Source organism: Convolutriloba macropyga, chromosome 1, assembly GCF_964194025.1.
Source record: "Convolutriloba macropyga chromosome 1, txConMacr16.3, whole genome shotgun sequence".
NCBI lineage: Eukaryota > Metazoa > Xenacoelomorpha > Acoela > Convolutidae > Convolutriloba > Convolutriloba macropyga.
Window position 1 is genome coordinate 46,442,439 of NC_134468.1, and position 24,310 is coordinate 46,466,748.

At 32.9% G+C, this 24,310-nt stretch overlaps 1 protein-coding gene across 1 annotated transcript in view; it reads right to left on the minus strand.

The window, feature by feature from the left end:
• The window catches only part of LOC142349545 (uncharacterized), a 100,918-nt gene that overhangs the window by 4,757 nt on the left and 71,851 nt on the right, over positions 1–24,310 (minus strand). Inside the window, exons 5-7 of the mRNA XM_075401182.1 lie at positions 21,585–21,630; positions 2,105–2,216; positions 1,309–1,571 (exon numbers count right to left, since the gene is read on the minus strand). Coding sequence (XP_075257297.1) covers positions 1,309–1,571; positions 2,105–2,216; positions 21,585–21,630 — 421 coding nt within the window. The remainder of the gene's footprint in view (positions 1–1,308; positions 1,572–2,104; positions 2,217–21,584; positions 21,631–24,310) is intronic.

Consider the following 24,310-nt stretch of genomic DNA (forward strand, 5'->3'; position numbering starts at 1 on the left):
CAGGCAATGCAACTCTAGCAGCAGAAGCCAGAGACTTGGCTGCAAAAGAGTCGTGACCTGGTGGACCATGATGTGAGGGATGGCGCAGAAATACCACCGGCGTGGTGTTTCTGTGCGATAGACCTCGAGGGTACAGACTTTGCAAACAGTAAGGATCTAAAATCTATTCAATCATCCCTTTTACACTCCATCAAACTGCAAGAGGAACTGATGCAGGTGATGAAGAATGGTCTTCAGACAATGAAATTTCAGTGACCAGAAAAAAACGAGAGATAGCGAAGCAAGACATTGAGTGCCAAGCGTGCGGCGCGAAAAGGAACTAATATCGAAACTGCCCGAACAATAAAGAGCATTTAACCGAGGACTGCTCTGGGCAGTTATGTGTCACTCGTTTTTGTCCTGAAGCGGCCCCGATCCTTAAAAGCACCATAAGTGGAAGAAAGTAGTGGTCCAGTAATACTAGTGACACCGATATTGGTGGAGCTGAATAAAAAACTGAAAGAATGTAATCTGATCATAGAGGAAAAATTGTTTGTTTGATCAGTTAAACTTGAGGGAGTCAACCTGACATTGCTTATTTTGCCATGTTCTTCGTATTTCTGCTGCCATTCTAGATCAAACGAACCGAAATGCTGCAAAAAAATGTATATGTAAAGGGATTGAAAGGGTTTTAAAAATGCTCTGGATGAGAAGATGAAGTTGGAGGAGTATACAGATTGAGAATGGGGAGGAAATTTAGACATCATAGAAACATATAGTGGACACTGCTTGAGGGTATACCTAATTTTAGCAATAGTAATCACCTATAATGCGCTTCAAACCTCCACAACAGACGCTGAAATCTGTAGTAGAATCAGACATCTTGAAAACCTTCTTCAAAAAATAGGAGTTAAAACAAATCCACTAATCTGTACACCAATAAATCAAGCATGGATTTCTCTAATTAAACGTTCTCCTAGAAACGGAAAGCAAAGCATTTTGCTTTCAACTTAGATTTTATTCGGGATTTGATTGTAAAAACAACTAGTAGAACTAAACTACTTGTCCAAAGACCGTGTGGCCGCGGACACGTTGACAAAGGGGCTGGGAAGAACAAAAATCTGGCTTTTTTCGTGAAATTTTTCTCTTTTGAAACACCTAACACGAGAAGAATGGTTTAGCATTTCGTAATAAGTGGTAGCGAGACCAGGGTTGTTTGGAACATCACTATTTGTATGGAAGTCACATTAGTCAATAAACTTCAAATAACTGCCATCACTAGGGATTAATCATCCAATAAATTGATGAATGAATAAAAGTCATACATACGATGCGCATGAACTCGACCACATTTCTGATATCCTCAATGCTCATTGTCAGTCTCGCATAAGAGGGGACCCCGTGAACATCCACTGCCTGATAATAGGGCATACAGCTCAATGCCTCAAGAGCCTCTATGTTCGTATTGTCGACGTTTGAATATTCACTTCCTAGAACATCTGGCAGGGGAATGAAATCGGAGGGAGGACGAGAAGGTGTGGGCTGGCTATCAATATGAGCTTCCAATGTTCCCGTCACTGCTGCATGTTGGGCTGCAAGTGATATTACGGACCGTATTTCTGAATTGGCTTTGAATCAAAACTGGTTTTCAATTACTTACTCGCATAAAGTTTTCCACCCCTATTAAAGGTAGCACTAATGGTGTAAAAATATTTTTTCTACATTTTTTACACTCGTTGCCCCGTTATTTTTGGTAAATTCCTCGGCCCGGGTCCTAACTGTCCTAATCCTACATCGCCCGGATTTCCCTCATTTAAAACTCATTAAATGTTACCAGAAGGAAATTGAGAACAATCCTGTCAAGCAAGTTTTACCATATAAGGAAACTGAAAATAATCCTTCCCCTTAAGTAAAAGAGTTAGTGTGTTTATCCTTATGTGGCAATATTTGCTTAAAAGAGGAAAAAGACAAACTTAAGTAAACATGTTTTTAAATGTTTGTATCCTAAGAATTAATATACGGAGAAACCGATATCTAATCGGATAGTAAATTAACTGAGCCCTTCTTTACTGGAAGCTACTTTAGACATAGAGACGGTCAGTAATAGATTTGAAATTGGTCGTACAAGCTGCCTCAGATTTGACGCTTGGTGAGGTTTTGGGTGTTTTGGACTTGCTGGTTCCAGATCCTTGCGATTTGATACTGGGAGACTTCCCGGCAGTATTTGTAGCTGCTCCCTAGTGAAATATTTAAATCCTCAAAGGTCAAACATAATTATTGTTGGGATGTCCTATAAATAAATTTTGAGACCCGTCCCAGAAACTTACCTGCCCCTGACCTCTGAGTAGAGTCATTTCAATCATACAAGGGCATAATCTACCTAACTCCTAATCAAATATTATTGCGGCCTGAGATGGTCAGACAAGAATTAGCTTATGAATCTGCCAAGATTGATGTTCCAGACTGAAGTGACTTCTGATCAGACTATATTCGAGAGTAAACTTGGAGAAGCTCGCGATCAAAATTAAAGGCTCTGAACTGTGTCAAAAACCAAACACAAATTCGATCAACGACATTTTGTTTGGTGGGTCAATTCAGAAAGGGGGACGGATCAGAAGTCAGTTTGGTATGGGACCATAGATAGCCACCTCGATGGCACCAAAATTTTTGTAGAATCTAGAAGCTGATGTTCTCCAAATGGGTAGAGGTGGCATTCAATACAGTGGTTGCCAGTACCCGCACCGAGTTTAACTCATAATCCATAGCTTCAAAACGAGAACTTAGATCGAAGGCAACGTTACACTCGGGCAAATGAGGGAAAAAGTGTAAGGGTGCTAAATAAACTTCTCGTCCAATTACACTTAGTTCACTCTTATTATTACATCTTTCAGTTGAGTGACAAACAAGTGAGAAAATGCATCAATAATGAAATCTGCAATAGGAGTGAACTAAAATTGTGACGGTGTAATTAGACGCGAAGTTTTTCAATTTAAAAAACAGGGGGGAAATCAAGGCGTCATTCCGAGAGCAAGTAAAAAGGTGGAATATCTCAGGTCAAGTTCTGAGGTCAAGTTTAATTTTTCCCCGTTATTTTTGACAAAAATTGTTGGCGGGGGAACCAACTTTGGATTGCCTTAGACAGCCAGTGTTTTATCTGATAAACTAGCATAAATAAAAAAAACTCATCCACAAGATACAAAGTGACTGTATTTTACAAAATTTAGCGCACATGGTAGCAAAATTTTTCACAAGTCCATTAGCGGTATTAGCGGTAAAAGATGAAGTTTGTTTAATCTTTGCTACTAATAGCTTTGCTAGTTTTAGAAACAGTATCACTATAAGTTTTCTCTTAAAGCATATTAAACTCTTGTTTGTGCCATTTTATTGGGATAACCTTCTTCATTTTTAAAATTGACTATGAGTTCAAAAGTTTTCTTTAACAACTACTCAACCTCAATATCATCTTTTGCTAAAATCACAGATGCTGCTGAATTTTTAAGATATATTACAAAACGAAGTTGAAGGGTTATCAATACACTGATTCAAAATTTCAAAGATTGCTTTGGTTTTTTTGATTTATCATTATTCCTTAACTATCATTCCATTTAACTAGGGCCTAAAAAATAACAGCAACCAGCCTTTATGAGGATGGTATACCTCGCTAAGTCCTGCCAAGAGCAATTTTTGAGAATTATTTTGAAAATTAATTATTTTCCAAGTTAAAAAATATGACAGTATGACTTATGTAGCTTAGAAGCTGGACATCCTTCTAAATAAAAAAACAATTAAACATCCCACCGTTCTAAAAAAACTAAATAATATATCAAGATAAAAGAAAATAAAACTGATGTCACGCCAATTATTGCATTTCTGTTTACTTTTACACCAGTGACCAGCCCAGAAAAATATTAGTACGCAAGCCTATACAAAAAAGAACTGAATGAACAGAAACAAACATCGAAAGAAGTACTCCATGTCTGCTGCCTATAAATTCGAACTCAAAAAATTCTTCCAAAAGATAATGATACAGCAGCTGGATATTGAAAGCGGTGACGTCTTAACAAATAGACGTACCAAAATGTAGAATTTTCAACAAATCTGATTGGTTGAGAAATTTAAAACGCTGTACCTTTATGCGATCAGTCAGCCTAAATTGGACATAGCCTAATGCTAGATTATAATTTTTACCGCATCTGGCCATGCCTTGCGGGCCATGGCCATGCCTCAGCTGCCCGTTGGACTTGATATGAACCTATCACAACCGAACGGGAGATCAGCTTCCCCCAAAAAACTATAATTATTCTATTTCGGCTTATCGCAATTTCTGAGCAATTTTTTGTTAACACGCATATCCTAAAACATGGAGAATTTGTTGAGCAATCATCCAATCAGAAAAAAATATTCCTATTTTCTCAATTGTGATTGGCCAGCCGTAAAATTTCTATATTTTGGTACGTCTGCCATTTTCACTAGCGCCATTGAAAGCAGTAAACTTCAAGTTTCCCTCAAACCATATACAGGAACAATGTTTAGAGAGATGAGTGAATAATTTATGACTAGAGAAAAATTTCTAAATATTTCCTTATGAACCTCAATCTACGATTTTGGCCGAAACAATCTTGTATCTTAAATTCAATGTAGTTTTAAATTGAGTGCATGAATGTTTCAAAACTGATTCCCCAATACTTGTGAGAAAAGCTCTTTTATTTGTCTTAACTAGTTAAAGAGTAATTTGATTATAAAATATGGGATGCCATACAATTTTATTTAGATAAAAGGAAAACGAATGTTACAGTTTATTTAACTCAGTAAGTTTAAACAAGCAATCGCTTCAACAACAGCTGTTTCATATTAAAAGACTATGCGAAATGTTCCTGTTATTTGAACGTATTAATGTTTTGCAGAAAGTACTCCGGCAATGAGTAAGTTAATCTGTTTTTAATTCAAAAGTTATTTTAGTCAAATTTCATTCAAAAATGCAAGTTATTTTGATCCGAATAGCTTCTCATTGATGCAAGCTTACGCATTTGTTTGGATGTCAGCAATTCAGTAAAATGATAAAATCTCTTCTATTCCGAACATGGATTGCCTCTTTTCTACTAAAATTTTCACCAAACTGAATTCATTCACACTTTCAGAGTATAATTTGCACCCAGAATAAAAAAACAACAATTCTATCAAGTTAGCCTTGACAGAATTTATAAAATTAAACATGTCATGAAAACTCAGAACTGTTGAGCACTTATTTTAGCGTGCCCTTACACGGCATGAGGAAAATTTTTAGAGCAGAGACAAAAACTATCATTGAGAAGTTCCTTGAAACCTAATCAATCCTCATAGAAAAATTTTTCAAATACACTTTCTCAAGAAAAATCGAGACTTAAAATTTAATGAAGCGAGAAAACGCATATTTTTACTTTAATTCGTCTGTAGAATTATTTAAAAAAATAGCCAGCTGTTTTCCTCAATTTGATGTTTTTGGTCCATTTGAAAATTTCGCTTTTCCAATTGTTTCACAGCTCATGCCGTTTTCAAGATAAAAAAAACCAAAAAGGTTCTGCGCACCAAAAAGGCCTTTAAGTCAATATATAGGTACTGGTCAATGTGCTCCTGTTTCTTGATCATTAATACGTTCAAATACATAACCAACAAGGATGCTCGTTAAAGTGCGTTCGCACATGATGTTCCGACCCGAGCTCATCTAGATTTTTGACTCAATTATCAACCTAATGATGAGATAATTAAAAATAAATGTTTGAGTTTAAAAAAATCGTTACAAAACAGAACTACTAATTGATTGCATAATACCATGCCTCATTAAAGTGCTCACAAGATCTGCCATTAGGAAGACTACGAGAAATAAAACAAACAACAAAATAAGCAAAAACGAAAAAATTTCAGCGAATGTGCTAAAAGAAGAGAAAAAGAAACACAAATATTGATGAGCACTCTCAAAACTTTTTAAGAAAAGGCATATTGTCCAACAAAAACATCAGCTAAGATATGATATCAATGGAAAAACAGTTTCTGAATTAAAAGGAATTGGGAATTGGATAGAACTTCCCTATGAGAATAAATTACAGGTTGACGAAAAGAATAAAAACTGAGAGGTATAAAAATTCATTGAGAACGAACAATATCGTAAAGTTTAATACTAATTGCTATAAACTGTGTGCATTGAGCAACATCATTCATTCAATTCTCAATTAAAAGCTTATGAGATCATACAATTCTTAACAGCAATGGAGTTTTTCTTTTCATAACAACATGATTTCAGGAAATCAACAAGTATGAACAAATATAATTAAATCACTAAATTTTTGAGAAATCCCGCTATATCAACGACGTTAAATTCAATGGCTTTAAACAGAAGGCAAAAAATACGCTAAACTATGCCTCAATTAGAAGGCAAGGATGTTTTGTCAACCATAGGTCATCAACAGGACTTCACAATAAGTCTTATGATTACGAAAACAACAACAAATACATTCAAAAACCAAAAACTCAGTAGAAAAGTGTAAGAAGAAGGTGTCGAAGCCATTTAAACCATAAGAGTTTCTCTGAAAGTTTTTTCTGTGTGCCTTTGGACGTATTCCATAAGTCAATGTGAACTATCAATTTTAGGATAATGAGATAAAGGATAATGAGTTCAAAAGGAACCAAAAAAATGTCAAAAAAATTTTTAAAACAATTTTGGAAACTAGTGGCTTCGAAGTCATAAGACCAAATTTAGAGGTTAAAGCCGCTTACCAGATTATTTTGGTTGCAACTAAACAGAAAAGAGTCCTGTCATTGCCAAGACTGACTTACAGTTCATGAAAATAGTATTAATAATGATTAGATCCAAAAAAAAATTTAAAGTCTTGTCAGCCATTAAATTCAATAGCTCTCAAAGAAATTAAATAAGAACGCAAATATATACCTCAATAAATAGATAATGATACTTCCATCCTAAATTTATTAATAAGACATCACAATTAGTCCTATGATTATGAAAACAACGACAAAAACATGCAAAAGCCAAAAATTCAGTAGTAAAGTGTAAGAAGAAAGTGTCGAAGCCATTTAAACCGTAAGCGTTTCTCTGAAAACTTTTTCTATCTGCCTTTGAACGTCTGCTATAAGTCAATCGGAACTATCAACAATAGGATAATGATATCAGATTTCAAAAGGAACCAAAACTACAAAAATATCTAAAATCAGAAACTCGAGGCATCGAAGTCATAAGACCAATAGGGGACCAATTAGGAGATAAAACCACTTACCAGAATAATGTTGATTGCGTTTAAACGGAAAAGATTCCTGTCATTACTGAGACTGAATTACAGTTCTTGAAAATAAGTTTGACAGTGGTTAGTGTCCAAAAAATTATTAAAGTCTTGTCAGGCAAAAAAATTCAATAGCTCTCAAAGGAATTCAATAAATACGCTAACATATCCCTCAATAAAGAGATAAAGATATTTAGTTCCTAAAGTTATCAAAAATTCAGTAGAGATGTGTAAGAAGTGTCGAGTGTCGAAGCCATTTAAACCATAAGCTTTTCTCTGAAAAAATTTCTATGTGCCTTTGGACGTTTTCTATAGGTCAATCAGAACTATCAATAATAGGATAATGGGATAAGATTTCAAAAGGAACACAAATTGCAAAAAATATCCAAAAGATTTTTTATGATAATATTAGAAACTCGTGGCATCGAAGCCATAAGGCCATTTGTTAGAAGACAAAACCACTTACCAGTTTAATTTTGATTGCAGTTAAACGGAAAAGGGTCCTGTCATTACTGAGACTGAATTACAGTTCTTGAAAAAAACTTTAATAATGGCTAGTGTCCAAAAAAAGTATTAAAGTCTTGTCAGCCACTAAATTCAATAGCTCTCAAATGAAATCAATAAATACGCAAATATATCCCTCAATAAGCATATAAGGATATTTGCTTCCTAAAGTTATCAATAAGACATCACAATAAGTCCTATGATTATGAAAACAACGACAAATACATGAAAAGCCAAAATTTCAGAAGAAGTGTGTAAGAAGAAAGTGTCGAAGCCATTTAAACCATGTGCATTTCTCTACCAAAATTTTTCTATGTGCCTTTGGACGCATTCTATAAGTCAATCCGATCTATCAATAGGATAAGGAAATAAGATTTCGAAACAAAATGAAGTTACAAAAAATTATCCGAAATTTTTTTAAAAAAATAATGGTAACTCGTGGCATCGAAGTCATAAGACCAATAGTTGGAGGGTAAAACCGCTTACCAGATTAATTTTGGTTGCAGCTAAATGGAAGAGGGTCCTGTCATTACTGAGAATGACTTACAATTCATGGAAATAAAATTACTCATAGTTAGTCTCCAAAAAAATTTATGAAGTCTTATCAGCCACTAAAGTCAATAGCTCTAAACGGAAGTCAATAAATACGCTAACTTATCTCAATAAGGAGATAAGGAAACTTCTCATCCGAAAGCAATCAATAAGAAATCACAATAAGTCTTATGGTTATGAAAACAACAACAAAAGCAGGCTAAAACAAAAAAACTTTAGTAGAAAAGCGCAAGGAAGTGCCAAAATCATTTAAACCATAAACTTTTCTCTGAAAATTTTATTTGTGATCCTTTGAACACCTTCTCTAAGCCACTGAGAAGTATCATTTTTCGGATTATGTGATAAAATTTCAAAAGGAACCAAAGTTACAAAAAAACCAAAAACCAAAAAAAAAAAACCAAAACTCGTGGCACCGAAACCATAAAACCAATAGTTAGAAAAATGACTTACAGTTCACCAGAAAATGTTTAAGATTGGTTAATGTACAAAAAAAATTAAAAAAAGTTTGTTTTTAAATTATTAACAGACATTAAATTCAAGAGCTTTCAACGGAAATAAAAAATAACACTACGTTTTATCGATTCTCACCAATCAGTCATGAATAAGGCATCATAATAAGACCTATGATTATCAAAACAACAAAAAATACATGCAAAAGCCAAAAATTCAGTAGAAAAGTGTAAGAAGAAAGTGTCGAAGCCATTTAAACCATAAGCGTTTCTCCAAAAACTTTTTGTATGCGCCTTTGGAGGTCTTCTATAAGTCAATCGGAACTATCAACAATAGAATAATGAGATAAGATTTCAAAAGGAACCAAAATTCCAAAAAACATCCAAAAACTTTTTTTAAGAAAATATTAGAAACTCGTGGCATCGAAGTCATAAGACAATAGTTAGGAGATAAAATCAGTTACCACAATGATTTTCATTGCTTTTAAACGGAAAAGAGCCCTGTCATTACTGAGACTGAATTACAATTCATGGAAATAAGTTTACTCATGGTTAGTGTCCAAAAAAAAATCATGAAGTCTTATCAGCCACTAAAGTCAAAAGCTCTAAACGGAAGTCAATAAATACGCTAACTTATCTCAATAACGAGATAAGGAAATTTCTCATCCGAAAGCAATCAATAAGAAATCACAATAAGTCTTATTATTATGAAAACAACGACAAATACATGAAAAGCCTAATTTTAGAAGAAGTGTGTAAGAAGAAGGTGTCGAAGCCATTTAAACCATATGCATTTCTCTAAAATAAATTTTATGTGCCTTTGCACGTATTCTATATGTCAATCGGAACTATCAATATTAGGATAATGAGATACGATTTCGAAAAAAAAACAAAATTACAAAAAAATATCCAAAATTTTTAAAAATAATATTGATGACTCGTGGCATCGAAGTCATAAGACCTATAGTTGGAGGGTAAAACCGCTTACCAGGTTAATTTTGGTTGCAGCTAAATGGATGAGGGTCCTGTCATTACTGAGACTGACTTACAATTCATGGAAATAAGTTTACTCATGGTTAGTGTCCAAAAAAAATTTTAAAGTGTTGTCAGCCACTAAATTAAATAGCTCTCAAATGAATTCAATAAATACGCAAATATATCCCTCAATAAAGAGATACGGATATTTGCTTCCTAAAGTTTTCAATAAGACATCACAATAAGTCCTATGATTATGAAAACAACGATAAATACATGAAAAGCCAGATTTTAGAAGAAGTGTGTAAGAAGAAAGTGTCGAAGCCACTTAAACCATATGCATTTCTCTAAAAAAAAAATTTCTATGTGCCTTTGCACGTATTCTATATGTCAATCGGAACTATCAATATTAGGATAATGAGATACGATTTCGAAAAAAAAACAAAATTACAAAAAAATATCCAAAATTTTTAAAAATAATATTGATGACTCGTGGCATCGAAGTCATAAGACCTATAGTTGGAGGGTAAAACCGCTTACCAGGTTAATTTTGGTTGCAGCTAAATGGATGAGGGTCCTGTCATTACTGAGACTGAATTACAATTCATGGAAATAAGTTTACTCATGGTTAGTGTCCAAAAAAAAAATCATGAAGTCTTATCAGCCACTAAAGTCAAAAGCTCTAAACGGAAGTCAATAAATACGCTAACTTATCTCAATAACGAGATAAGGAAATTTCTCATCCGAAAGCAATCAATAAGAAATCACAATAAGTCTTATTATTATGAAAACAACGACAAATACATGAAAAGCCTAATTTTAGAAGAAGTGTGTAAGAAGAAGGTGTCGAAGCCATTTAAACCATATGCATTTCTCTAAAATAAATTTTATGTGCCTTTGCACGTATTCTATATGTCAATCGGAACTATCAATATTAGGATAATGAGATACGATTTCGAAAAAAAAACAAAATTACAAAAAAATATCCAAAATTTTTAAAAATAATATTGATGACTCGTGGCATCGAAGTCATAAGACCTATAGTTGGAGGGTAAAACCGCTTACCAGGTTAATTTTGGTTGCAGCTAAATGGATGAGGGTCCTGTCATTACTGAGACTGACTTACAATTCATGGAAATAAGTTTACTCATGGTTAGTGTCCAAAAAAAATTTTAAAGTGTTGTCAGCCACTAAATTAAATAGCTCTCAAATGAATTCAATAAATACGCAAATATATCCCTCAATAAAGAGATACGGATATTTGCTTCCTAAAGTTTTCAATAAGACATCACAATAAGTCCTATGATTATGAAAACAACGATAAATACATGAAAAGCCAGATTTTAGAAGAAGTGTGTAAGAAGAAAGTGTCGAAGCCATTTAAACCATATGCATTTCTCTAAAAAAAAAAAATTCTATGTGCCTTTGCACGTATTCTATATGTCAATCGGAACTATCAATATTAGGATAATGAGATACGATTTCGAAAAAAAAACAAAATTACAAAAAAATATCCAAAATTTTTAAAAATAATATTGGTGACTCGTGGCATCGAAGTCATAAGACCTATAGTTGGAGGGTAAAACCGCTTGCCAGGTTAATTTTGGTTGCAATTAAATGGAAGAGGGTCCTGTCATTACTGAGAATGACTTACAATTCATGGAAATATGTTTACTCATGGTTAGTGTCCAAAAAAAATATTAAAGTCTTATCAGCCACTAAATTAAATAGCTCTCAAAGAAATTCAATAAATACGCAAATATATCCCTCAATAAAGAGATAAGTATATTTCCATCCTAAAGTTATCAATAAGACATCACAATAAGTCTTATGATTATGATAACAACGACAAATACATGAAAAGCCAAAATTTCAGAAGAAGTGTTTAAGAAGAAAGTGTCGAAGCCATTTAAACCATAAGCGTTTCTCCAAAAACTTTTTGTATGCGCCTTTGGAGGTCTTCTATAAGTCAATCGGAACTATCAACAATAGAATAATGAGATAAGATTTCAAAAGGAACCAAAATTCCAAAAAATATCCAAAAACTTTTTTAAGAAAATATTAGAAACTCGTGGCATCGAAGTCACAAGACAATAGTTAGGAGATAAAACCACTTACCAGAATGATTTTCATTGCATTTTAACGGAAAAGAGACCTGTCGTTACTGAGACTGAATAAAAGTTTATGAAAATATGTTTAACAATGGTTAGTGTCCAAAAAAATTATTAGAGTCTTGTCAGCCAATAAATTCAATAGCTCTCAAAGGAATTCAATAAATACCCAAACATATGCCTCAATAGAGAGATAAGGATATTTACTTCAAAAAGTTATCAATAAGACATCACAATAAGTCCTATGATTATGAAGACAACGACAAATACATACGAAAGCCAAAAATTCAGTAGAAAATTGTAAGAAGAAAGTGTTGAAGCCATTTTGAACCATGAGCGTTTTTCTGACATCTTTTTCTATTGCAAAAAATATCCAAAAGATTTTTTAACAAAATATTAGAAATCGTGGCATCGAAGTCATAAGGCCATCAATTAGAAGATAAAACCACTTACCAGATAAATTTTGGGTGCAGTTAAACGGAAAAGGGTCCTGTCTCTACTGAGACTGAATTACAGTTCATGAAAAAAAGTTTAATAATGGTTGTTGTCCAAAAAAATTATTAAAGTCTTGTCAGCCACTAAATTCAATAGCTCTCAAATGAATTCAATAAATACGCAAATATATCTCTCAATAAAGAGATAAGGATATTTGCTTCCTAAAGTTATCAATAAGACATCACAATAAGTCCTATGATTATGAAAACAACGACAAATACATGAAAAGCCAAATTTTAGAAGAAGTGTGTAAGAAGAAAGTGTCGAAGCCATTTAAACCATATGCATTTCTCTAAAAAAAATTCTATGTGCCTTTGCACGTATTCTATATGTCAATCGGAACTATCAATATTAGGATAATGAGATACGATTTCGAAAAAAAACAAAAATTACAAGAAAATATCCAAAATTTTTAAAAATAATATTGGTAACTCGTGGCATGGAAGTCATAAGACCTATAGTTGGAGGGTAAAACCGCTTACCAGATTAATTTTGGTTGCAGCTAAATGGAAGAGGGTCCTGTCATTACTGAGACTGACTTACAATTCATGGAAATATGTTTACTCATGGTTAGTGTCCAAAAAAAAATCATGAAGTCTTATCAGCCACTAAAGTCAATCGCTCTAAACGGAAGTCAATAAATACGCTAACTTATCTCAATAACGAGATAAGGAAATTTCTCATCCGAAAGCAATCAATAAGAAATCACAATAAGTCTTATTATTATGAAAACAACGACAAAGACATGAAAAGCCAAATTTTAGAAGAAGTGTGTAAGAAGAAAGTTTCGAAGCCATTTAAACCATATGCATTTCTCTAAAAAAACTTCTATGTGCCATTGCACGTATTCTATACGTCAATCGGAGCTATCAATATTAGGATAATGAGATACGATTTCGAAAAAAACCAAAATTACAAGAAAATATCCAAAATTTTTAAAAATAATTTTGGTAACTCGTGGCATCGAAGTCATAAGACCTATAGTGGGAGGGTAAAACCACTTACCAGGTTACTTTTGGTTGCAGCTAAATGGATGAGGGTCCTGTCATTACTGAGACTGACTTACAATTCATGGAAATAAGTTTACTCATGGTTAGTGTCCAAAAAAAATTTAAAGTCTTATCAGCCACTAAATTAAATAGCTCTCAAAGGAATTCAATAAATACGCAAATATATCCCTCAATAAAGAGATAAGTATATTTGCATCCTAAAGTTATCAATAAGACATCACAATAAGTCTTATGATTATGAAAACAACGACAAATACATGAAAAGCCAAAATTTCAGAAGAAGTGTGTAAGAAGAAAGTGTCGAAGCCATTTAAACCATATGCATTTCTCTACAAAAATTTTTCTATGTGCCTTTGGACGTATTCTATAAGTCAATCCGATCTATCAATAGGATAATGAAATAAGATTTCGAAATAAACCAAAGTTACAAAAAATTATCCGAAATTTTAAAAAAAATGGTAACTCGTGGCATCGAAGTCATAAGACTAATAGTTGGAGGGTAAAACCGCTTACCAGATTATTTTGGTTGCAACTAAATGGAAGAGGGTCCTGTCATTACTGAGACTGACTTACAAGTCATGAAAATAAGTTTACTCATGTTTAGTGTCCAAAAAAAATTATGAAGTCTTATCAGCCACTAAAGTCAATAGCTCTATACGGAAGTCAATAAATACGCTAACTTACCTCAATAAGGAGATAAGGAAATTTCTCATCCAAAAGCAGTCAATAAAAAATCACAATAAGTCCTTTGGTTATGAAAACAACAACATAAGCTGGCAAAAACAAAAAAACTTTAGTAGAAAAGCGCAAGGAAGTGCCGAAGCCATTTAAACCATAAATTTTTCTCTGAAAATTTTAATTGTGATCCATTGAATGCCTTCTCTAAGCCACTGAGAACTATCAATTTTTGGATTATGTGATAAAATTTCAAAATGAACCAAAAGTTACAAAAAAAACCAAAAACTAAAAAAATATCAAGATTCGTGGCACCGAAACCATAAAACCAATAGTTAGAAGATGAAACCACCAGCCAAATTATTTTTATTTGCATTAGAAAATAAGGACGTCCATTTGCATAATTTTATTTGCATAAAAAAATAAGGACGTCCATTTTGCATTACTGAGAATGACTTACAGTTCACCAGAAAAGCTCTAAGATTGGTTAATGTCCAAAAAAAATCTAAAAATTCTTTTTAAAGTATTAACAGACATTAAATTCAAGAGCTTTCAACGGAAGTAAACAATAACAATACGTTTTATCGTTTCTCACCAATAAGCCATGGATAAGACATCTTAATAAGTCCTGTGATTCTGAAAACAACGACAAATACATAGAAACAACGAAAAATACAACGACCAATAAAACGACAAATACAAAAGTCAAAAATTCAGTATGAAAGTGTAAGAAGAAAGTGTCGAAGCCATTTTGAACCATAAGCATTTCTCTGACAACTTTTTCTATGTGCCTTTGGACGTCTTCTCTAAGTCAGTCGGAACTATCAATATTAGGATAATGAGATAAGATTTCGAAAAAAAACAAAGTTTAAAACATATCCTGAATTTTTAAAAATAATATTAGTAACTCGTGGCATCGAAGTCATAGGACCAATAGTTGGAGGAAAAAACCGCTTAACAGATTATTTTTGGTTGCAGCTAAAAGGAAGAGGGTCCTGTCATTACTGAGACTGACTTGCAATTCATGGAAATAAGTTTACTCATGGTTAGTGTCCAAAAAGAATTTTAAAGTCTTATCAGCCACTAAATTAAATAGTTCTCAAAAAAATTCAATAAATACGCAAATATATCCCTCAATAAAGAGATAAGTATATTTGCATCCTAAAGATTATGAAAACAACGACAAATACATGAAAAGCCAAAATTTCAGAAGAAGTGTGTAAGAAGAAAGTGTCGAAGCCATTTAAACCATATGCATTTCTCTGAAAGAATTTTCTATGTGCCTTTGCACGTATTCTATAAGTCAATCGGAACTATCAATATTAGGATAATGAGATAAAAGATAATGAGTTCAAAAGGAAACAAAAAAATATCAAAAAAACTTTTAAAACAATTTTGGAAACTAGTGGCTTCGAAGTCATAAGACCAAATTTAGAGGTTAAAGCCGCTTACCAGATTATTTTGGTTGCAACTAAACAGAAAAGAGTCCTGTCATTGCCAAGACTGACTTACAGTTCATGAAAATAGTATTAATAATGATTAGATCCATAAAAAAATTTTTAAAGTCTTGTCAGCCACTAAATTCAATAGCTCTCAAAGAAATTAAATAAGAACGCAAATATATACCTCAATAAATAGATAATGATATTTCCATCCTAAATTTATTAATAAGACATGATTATGAAAACAACGACAAAAACATGCAAAAGCCAAAAATTCAGTAGAAAAGTGTAAGAAGAAAGTGTCGAAGCCATTTAAACCGTAAGCGTTTCTCTGAAAACTTTTTCTATCTGCCTTTGAACGTCTTCTATAAGTCAATCGGAACTATCAACAATAGGATAATGAGATCAGGTTTCAAGAGGAACCAAAATTACAAAAATATCCAAAATTAGAAACTCGAGGCATTGAAGTCATAAGACCAATAGGGGACCAATTAGGAGATAAAACTACTTACCAGAATAATGCTGATTGCGTTTAAACGGAAAAGATTCCTGTCATTACAGAGACTGAATTACAGTTCATGAAAATAAGTTTAACAATGGTTAGTGTCCAAAAAAAATTTTAAAGTCTTATCAGCCACTAAAGTCAATAGCTCTAAACGGAAGTCAATAAATACGCTAACTTATCTCAATAAAGAGATAAGGAAATTTCTCATCCAAAAGCAATCAATACGAAATCACAATAAGTCTTATGGTTATGAAAACAACAACAAAAGCAGGCAAAAACAAAAAAACTTTAGTAGAAAAGCGCAAGGAAGTGCCGAAGCCATTTAAACCATAAATTTTTCTCTGAAAATTTTATTTGTGATCCATTGAACGCCTTCCCTAAGCCACTGAGAACTATTATTTTTCGGATTATGTGATAAAATTTCAAATTGAACCAAAGTTACAAAAAAACCAAAAACTAAAAAAAATATCAAACTCGTGGCACCGAAACCATAAAACCAATAGTTAAAAGATGAAACCACCAGCCAAATTAATTTTATTTGCATTAGAAAAGAAGGACGTTCATTTGCATCATTTTATTTGCATAAGAAAATAAGGACGTCCATTTTGCATTACTGAGAATGACTTACAGTTCACCAGAATTGGTTTAAGATTGGTTAATGTCCAAAAAAAAGTCTAAAATTTTTTCAAAGTATTAACAGACATTAAATTCAAGAGCTTTCAACGGAAGAAAAAATAACACTACGTTATATCGTTTCTCACCAATAAGCCATGAATAAGACATCTTAATAAGTCCTATGATTATGAAAACAACGACAAATACATAGAAACAACGAAAAATACAACGACAAATGAAACGACAAATACAAAAGTCAAAAATTCAGTATGAAAGTGTAAGAAGAAAGTGTCGAAGCCATTTTGAACCATAAGCATTTCTCTCACAACTTTTTCTATGTGCCTTTGGACGTCTTCTCTAAGTCAGTCGGAACTATCAATATTAGGATAATGAGATAAGTTTTCGAAAAAAACCAAAGTTAAAAAAATATCCAAACTTTTTAAAAATAATATTGGTAACTCGTGGCATCGAAGTCATAAGACCAATAGTTGGAGGGTAAAACCGCTTACCAGATTAATTTTGTTTGCAGCTAAATGGAAGATGGTCCTGTCATTACTGAGACTGACTTACAATTCATGGAAATAAGTTTACTCATGGTAAGTGTCCAAAAAAATTTTAAAGTCTTATCAGCCACTAAAGTCAATAGCTCTAAACGGAAGTCAATAAATACGCTAACTTATCTCAAAAAAGAGATAAGGAAATTTCTCATCCGAAAGCAATCAATAAGAAATCGCAATAAGTCTTATGGTTATGAAAACAACAACAAAAGCAGGCAAAAACAAAAAACTTTAGTAGAAAAGCGCAAGGAAGTGCCGAAGCCATTTAAACCATAAATTTTTCTCTGAAAATTTTATTTGTGATCCCTTGAACGCCTTCCCCAAGCCACTGAGAACTATTATTTTTCGGATTATGTGATAAAATTTCAAAAGGAACCAAAGTTACAAAAAAACCAAAAACTAAAAAAAATACCAAAAATATCGAAACCATAAAACCAATAGTTAGAAGAATGACTTACAGTTCACCAGAAAAAGTTCAAGTTTGGTTAATGTCCAAAAAAATCTAAAAATTTTTATTAAAGTATTAACAGACATTAAATTCAAAAGCTTTCAACGGAAGTAAAAAAAATAACACTACGTTATATCGTTTCTCATCAATAAGTCATGGATAAGACATCACAATTTGTCCTATGATTATGAAACCAACAAAAAATACATGAAAAAACCAAAAATTCATTAGAAAAATGTAAGAAGATGTTGTCGAAGCCATTTAAAATATAAGCGTTTCTCCGAAAACTTTTTGTATGTGCGTACCTTTGGACGTATTCTATAAGTCAAGCGGAACTATCAATAATAGGATAATGAGATAAGATTTCAAAAGGAACCAAAGTTACAAAAAAATCCAAAATTTTTTTAAAATTATATTGGAAACTCGTGGCATCGAATTCATAAGACCAATAGTTAGAAAATCAAACAACTTACCAGATTAATTATGGTTGCAGTCAAAAGGGTCCCGTCTTTACTGAGACTGGTTACAGTTCATAAAAACAAACTTAATAATTGTTAGTGTCCCAAAAATTTTTTTAAAAGCCTTATCAGCCACTAAACTCAATAGCTCTCAACGGAAGTCAATATATACGCAAACTTATGCCTCAATAAGGAGATAAAGATGTTAGTCATCTTAAATTTATCAATAAGACATCACAATAAGTCTTATGATTATGATGACAACAATTTCTTTAAAAATTTTTTCTATGTGCGTTTGGACGTATTCTATCACGTCGGAAGTCAATCGGAACTATCAATATTAGGATAATGAGATAAGATTTCGAAAAAAAAAACCAAAATTTAAAAACCAAAGTGTCCAAAAAAAATTAAATATTTATCAACCAATAAATTCAATAGCTCTCAGAGAAGTCATTAAATACGCAAACTTATGCCCTAAAAAGGAAAAATGATATTTTCATCTTAAAGTAACAAGTAAGACATCACAATAAGTCTTATGATTATGAAAACAACAACAAAAGCAGGCAAAAACCAAGAACTTTAGTAGAAAAACGCAAGAAAAGGTCGAAGCCATTTAAACCATATATTTTCCTCTGAAAACTTTATCTATAATCCATTGAATGCTTTTTCTAAGCCACTGAGAACTATCATTATTCGGATAATGCGACAAAATTTCAAAAGGAACCAAATTACAAAAATAAAACCAGAAATTAAAAAAAAATATGAAAACTCGTGGCATCGAAGTCAAAAAACCAATAGTTAGGAGAAAAAACCGCTTACCAGATTAACTTTGGCTGCAGTTAAGAGAGGAGGGTCCTGTTGTTACTGAGAATGACTTAATGTTCATGAAAAAAAGTTTAATATTGCTTAGTGTCCAAAAAAAATTTAAACTCTTATCAGCCACTAAATTCAGTTGCTCTCAACGAAAGTCAATAAAAACAAAAACTTAATCCTCAATAAAGAAATAAGGACGTTGGTCATCATAAAATTATCAAAATGACAACAAATAAGTCTTATGATTATGAAAATAACAACAAAAGCGGGCAAAATCCAAAAACTTCAGTAGAAAAATGCAAGATTGTGTCGAAGCTTTTTATATCCTAAATTTTTCTCAAAAGCTTTATCTATGATCCATTGAACGCCTTTCCTAAGCCACTGAGAACTATCAGTTTTCGGATAATGTGATGAAATTTCAAAAGGAACCAAAATTACAAAAAAAAAACACTAACTAAAAAAAATTATCAAATTTCATGGCATCGAAGTCATAAAACCAATGGTTAGAAGATGAAACCGCTAGCCAGATTCTTTTTAGTTGCAGTAGAAACCAAGGAGGTCTTGTCATTACTGAGATTTACTTACAGTTCACCAAAATAAGTTTTAGGTTGGTTAATGTCCACGAAAATCTAAATTTTTTTCAGTATTAAGATACATTAAGTTCAAGAGCTTTCAACGGAAGTAAAAAAATACACAACGCTATGTCTCGATGGGAAGAAAAGGAGGTTTTTCACACCATTAAGTTGTGAACAAGACATTACAGTAAGTCCTATGATTATGAAAACAACGACAAATACTTGCAAAAGCCAGAAATTCAGTAGAAAAGTGAAAGAAGAAAGTTTCAAAGACATTTAAACCATAAACTTTTCTCTAAAAACTTTTTCTATGATCCATTGAACGGCTTTTTCTAGCCGCAGAGAACTATAAATATCCAGATAAGGAGATAAGATTTCAAAACGAACCAAAATTACAAAAATTATCCACAATATTTTTTAAAAAATATTAAAAACTCGTAGCATCAAAGTCATAAGACCCATAGTTAGAAGATAAAACCAAACAGCTTATCAGATTAATTTTGGTTGCAGTCAAAAGGAAGAGGGTCCGGTCATTACTGAGACGGACTTAAAGTTCATAAAAATAAGTTTAATAATGGTTAGTGTCCAAAAAGTTTTAAAGTCTTATCACTAAATTCAATATCTCTCAAAAGAAGTCAATAAATACGCTAACTTATGTCAATAAGGAGATAAGGAAATTTCCAAATTAAGGTTATCAATAAAACATCGCAATAAGTCTTATGATTATGAAAACAACAACAAAAGCAGGCAAAAACCAAAAATTTTAGGGGAAAAAATATCCAATAATTTTTTTTAAAATATGAAAACTCTTGGCATCGGAGATATAAATCCAATAGTAAGAAGATATAACTGTTTACCAGATTTGTATTGATTGCAGTAAAAAAGGGGTGCTTTTTTTTACTGTGAGTGACTTAATCTTCGTCAAAATAGGTTAAATCTCGGTTAATGATCAAAAAAATTTTCGAAAATTTATATTTTTAAGTCTTGCCAGCCATTAGCCGTCAACTGAAAGCACCATATAGGTTTATCTAATGCACATTGGAAAAAGGATTGCACTTTTATTTAGCGAATTTATGCCATAGGACTCACAAAAATTGTTAAAATCTCAAAAAGAAATCAAAATTTCATTGAAAGTCCAAGACAAAAAACATGAGTGAAAAATTTTTGTTCATTGGGTATCATAAAACTGTATACGAGTTTTGTCATCAGCGGAACCTCGATATGAAAATAAATAGTCTCTAAGTCACTAAAAAACAAAAATAAATAAAAATTTTTCTAAAAAAAAACAGCTCTCAAAATGAATTCGAGTTTTCTTGATCGTAGACTTCCTCACGAGACCAGAGCTAACGTCTCCATTGACCGATTGGTAACACAAATTTTTTTCATTTTGTTGAGTGAAATGTAATTTTGAAATAATGTTTTTATAGAAGTGCCTTAATTTGAACAAAAATTACGATAAAAGTGAACAAAAATCATGTAATTATCACGTGTTCACACAGAATTTCGTTTTAGTTTTGAGTTCTACGCTGGACAAGTTTTTTAATGATACCACTCACATTTCTCTGCGATCAATATATCGGTCGGCCAAAATTGTCTGCAAAAAAAACTATTTGAGTACATAGTTCCTCCTCCAACAAGTGGGGTGATGCTTATATATGTAAGTGGGGTGATGCTTAAGTGGGGTGATGCGGAACAATGATGCTTTTATCTATCTACTGTCAACAAATTTGGTATTTTTTGTGTACATTTTAATCTTTTATCTTGTACATTGTTTGACAACTGAAATGCCCGAATATTATGCGCGAACCTTCCCTGCATGGTCCATATAGTAGAAGCCCGCCATTTTTTATTACGGAGCGCGCCATTTCTTACCACTTCTATCAGTCCAGCCATAATAAACTGAACTTTATAGTCGAGTTAAATTAGAGGTCATTGCTTCAATTTCCAGCTAACGTCAAGGACAGGTAAAAAATCAACAAACTCTTACAGCAAATACCGGTTGAAAACGGTCTTTTCATAAGTTGAAGCCTCGCGTAGCAACCCATTACGAGTATCACAGGTACTCATAACGAGCGCTTAAAGTATTTCTCTCCAAAATAATGCACAATCGGAGACGATAGGAGGCATGTTTTATAAATTATAGCAACTCATACCTGCTGAGGTTGAGACCCAGTTGCATTCTGTACGCTCTGATCAACACTAAAACAGAAGAAAAATTTATGATAATTTAAGAAAATTTATCTACATCTTGTATTATGTCTCTATTGTTTAATTCTGTTTAGAGGACGTATTCATTCACGTAGGTGATATTAACAAAACTAAAACATTTTTGTCGATTACAAATTATGGAACCCAAGTCATGTTAAGGAAGCTGCATGCGGAAGCACTGTTGCAGATTCCGAATAGTATTTTTCACTCTAAGAAAAATGTCTGGTAAATTTACCTGCGACGTTTTCAGGTAAGCAAAATTGCAGGTAGCAGTACCTGCAAAATTACCTGCTAAAAATGATACGCGCAATTTGCCTCGAGTAAATTACCTAAAATTAAGTGCAAACTCATAACAACAGATTTATCTTACGTATGTATATTTTAATATTAAAAACATTTAAAAACTTTTGAACAAAATTTATTATAAAAATTCAATAATATTATCCTCGCAGTTGGTAATTAGTTTGACTTTATTTTTGTGTTTGCAGGGCTAAAAATGTTTCATCACAGAGTCTAAACTTAGTCAGACTGTAAGTAACTAACATACGTGCACAACACTAAGATAATTTGGTTCAAAACGACTACTAAATTGGGCATACGTGGACTCAATTTTAACAACGCGTTGTTTTGGGCCATCGTGAAAACTCTCTTTTCACTAATTTCCACGCCGTAACTCACTAGCTTCCGCACTTTGAGTAATTATCTCCAATTAACTAAACTAGGATCAATTCGAACGAAAAAAAGAGAGACCAATTATGAATATTTTAGAAATTTTACTCTCGATATTAATAGAGGATTAAGAAGGCAAACAGCAGACTTTCAATCACAATAATAATTTTCACAACAACAACTAAGTCTTTGAATTGGGTCTGAAATTATTACGAACAAATTTTGGGCAATGAAGTCTTAGGCTAATGACAAGTTTACAGTTGTGGAAATGAGTTACGTTTATCCGTAAATATTTTATTTATTTACTCCAAACCTTTTTCAGAAATCTTCCCTTGTGAACTGTGAATGAAGCAAGGAAACCGATTGACTCGAATAATGAAAATATTAGTAGCGGAATCTTCCTCTGAGTTACTGGGTTTCAAATTTTTTTGTTGGTACCTCTGCGCACACAATAAGGCTAAAGTCAGTAACAGTCCATTGTAGTCCAAGCAATGAAGAGCTCTTTGATGTGAGTTCAAAATCAACGGGCTACCCGTATCATTGTGGCGTATCCAATTCTTCATCTCAATTTGTTTCAACAGCTGGAAAAATGTGATGGATTTTACTGAGGTTCCCAATGTTTTGATGCTGCCGTCGAAATATGAACTAATTTGTGTTGCTTTTGCTGAGTTGCAGTACATTTTTTTATTTGATCCCAGTCGTTCGGGCGCAAAAAGTGAACAAAATTTGGCACTCTTAGCGCCAAGCACGTCAAGCGATTTTCAAATTGTTCGGGATGCTCGATAACTGTTGGACGCCATAGGAACTCTTCACCCTTTCGGGTACTTTCATTCTCAGGAAAGATTGACTCGATAGCAGCTGTCATGTCAATTAGCCCTTCGAAGAAATGCCGTTTTTATAACATTGTGTAGTAGAGTAGATCATGTCCTGCTAATCGATTACTTTTTTGGCATATTTTTTGTTCCCTGATGCGAATTTGCAAACACGTCTCACTTTGTCCGGCTTGATCAGGTTCATAGCTGAACGATGTGGCACATATTCTTTCCCAATGTTACTTTTCAATACGGACTTTATTATTATCTTCACCATTTGCTTGTAAACATCTGTATCTGTTGGTTGTGGAAATAAAGTTCTAAAGGTTGATTCCCTTCGACTTCCTCGAACAAACGAGTGAAACCGACTCAAAACTTAGTTGTTCGCTAAAATGCTTTGGTCCACTCCAGAGCATTTAAAATTTTTACATTTTGTCTGTAATTTTTGTTGTACTCTCTGGCATCTTTTGGGCCTGCAGTTCTTTCCATGACTGACTCCCGACAAAAATTTTGGAAAAGCATCGACTTCTACCTGCAACAACTTTATGTTATCTCCGGCAAGTTATCATTATATGTGAAGATCAAGTGACGAAGATAGATTTTATTCCACCTCATTATAGGCCCACTCGCAGCTCCAATAGAACAGTTGAATAATCATTTTGCTTTTGTATTTTGTCTTTCAAGGAGTGTTGTTGCTCATAAGCCACTTGCACGACAAAAACTGCTCACTTCATTCAAGTTGAAGCTTCTATTAGAGAGAACATTCAATTATTTGAAGCTTTGTTTAAGCTTGTTGTCGACATAATTTTGGTAACCCAATGAGATTGAAGTGTGTGCACAGAGAGATTATATGAATGCATCTCTGAATAGAGTGGCTTTTTTTCAGAGGAACGCAATCTGTTTTCAGACTCCTTGTTCCGTGTATAGCATTTATGATAACAGTGCCTTGGGTTTTTAACCTATGTTGAGCACTTTGATCTGTGAATGAAGCAGTTTGTCCACTATCGAGTAAAATATATTCATTTCCACCTTTTGCTTGTTACAAGAGTGTATTGATTGTACGTCCTGGTGCATCCATTTGTACAGCACAATTTGATTTTATAATTTTTGGTTTAATTTTCTCTGCCTAGACACACCTTTCTTAAGCCTTTTTCTCCAGTGTAGCGTACCGAGCATTCAGACTCATGTTG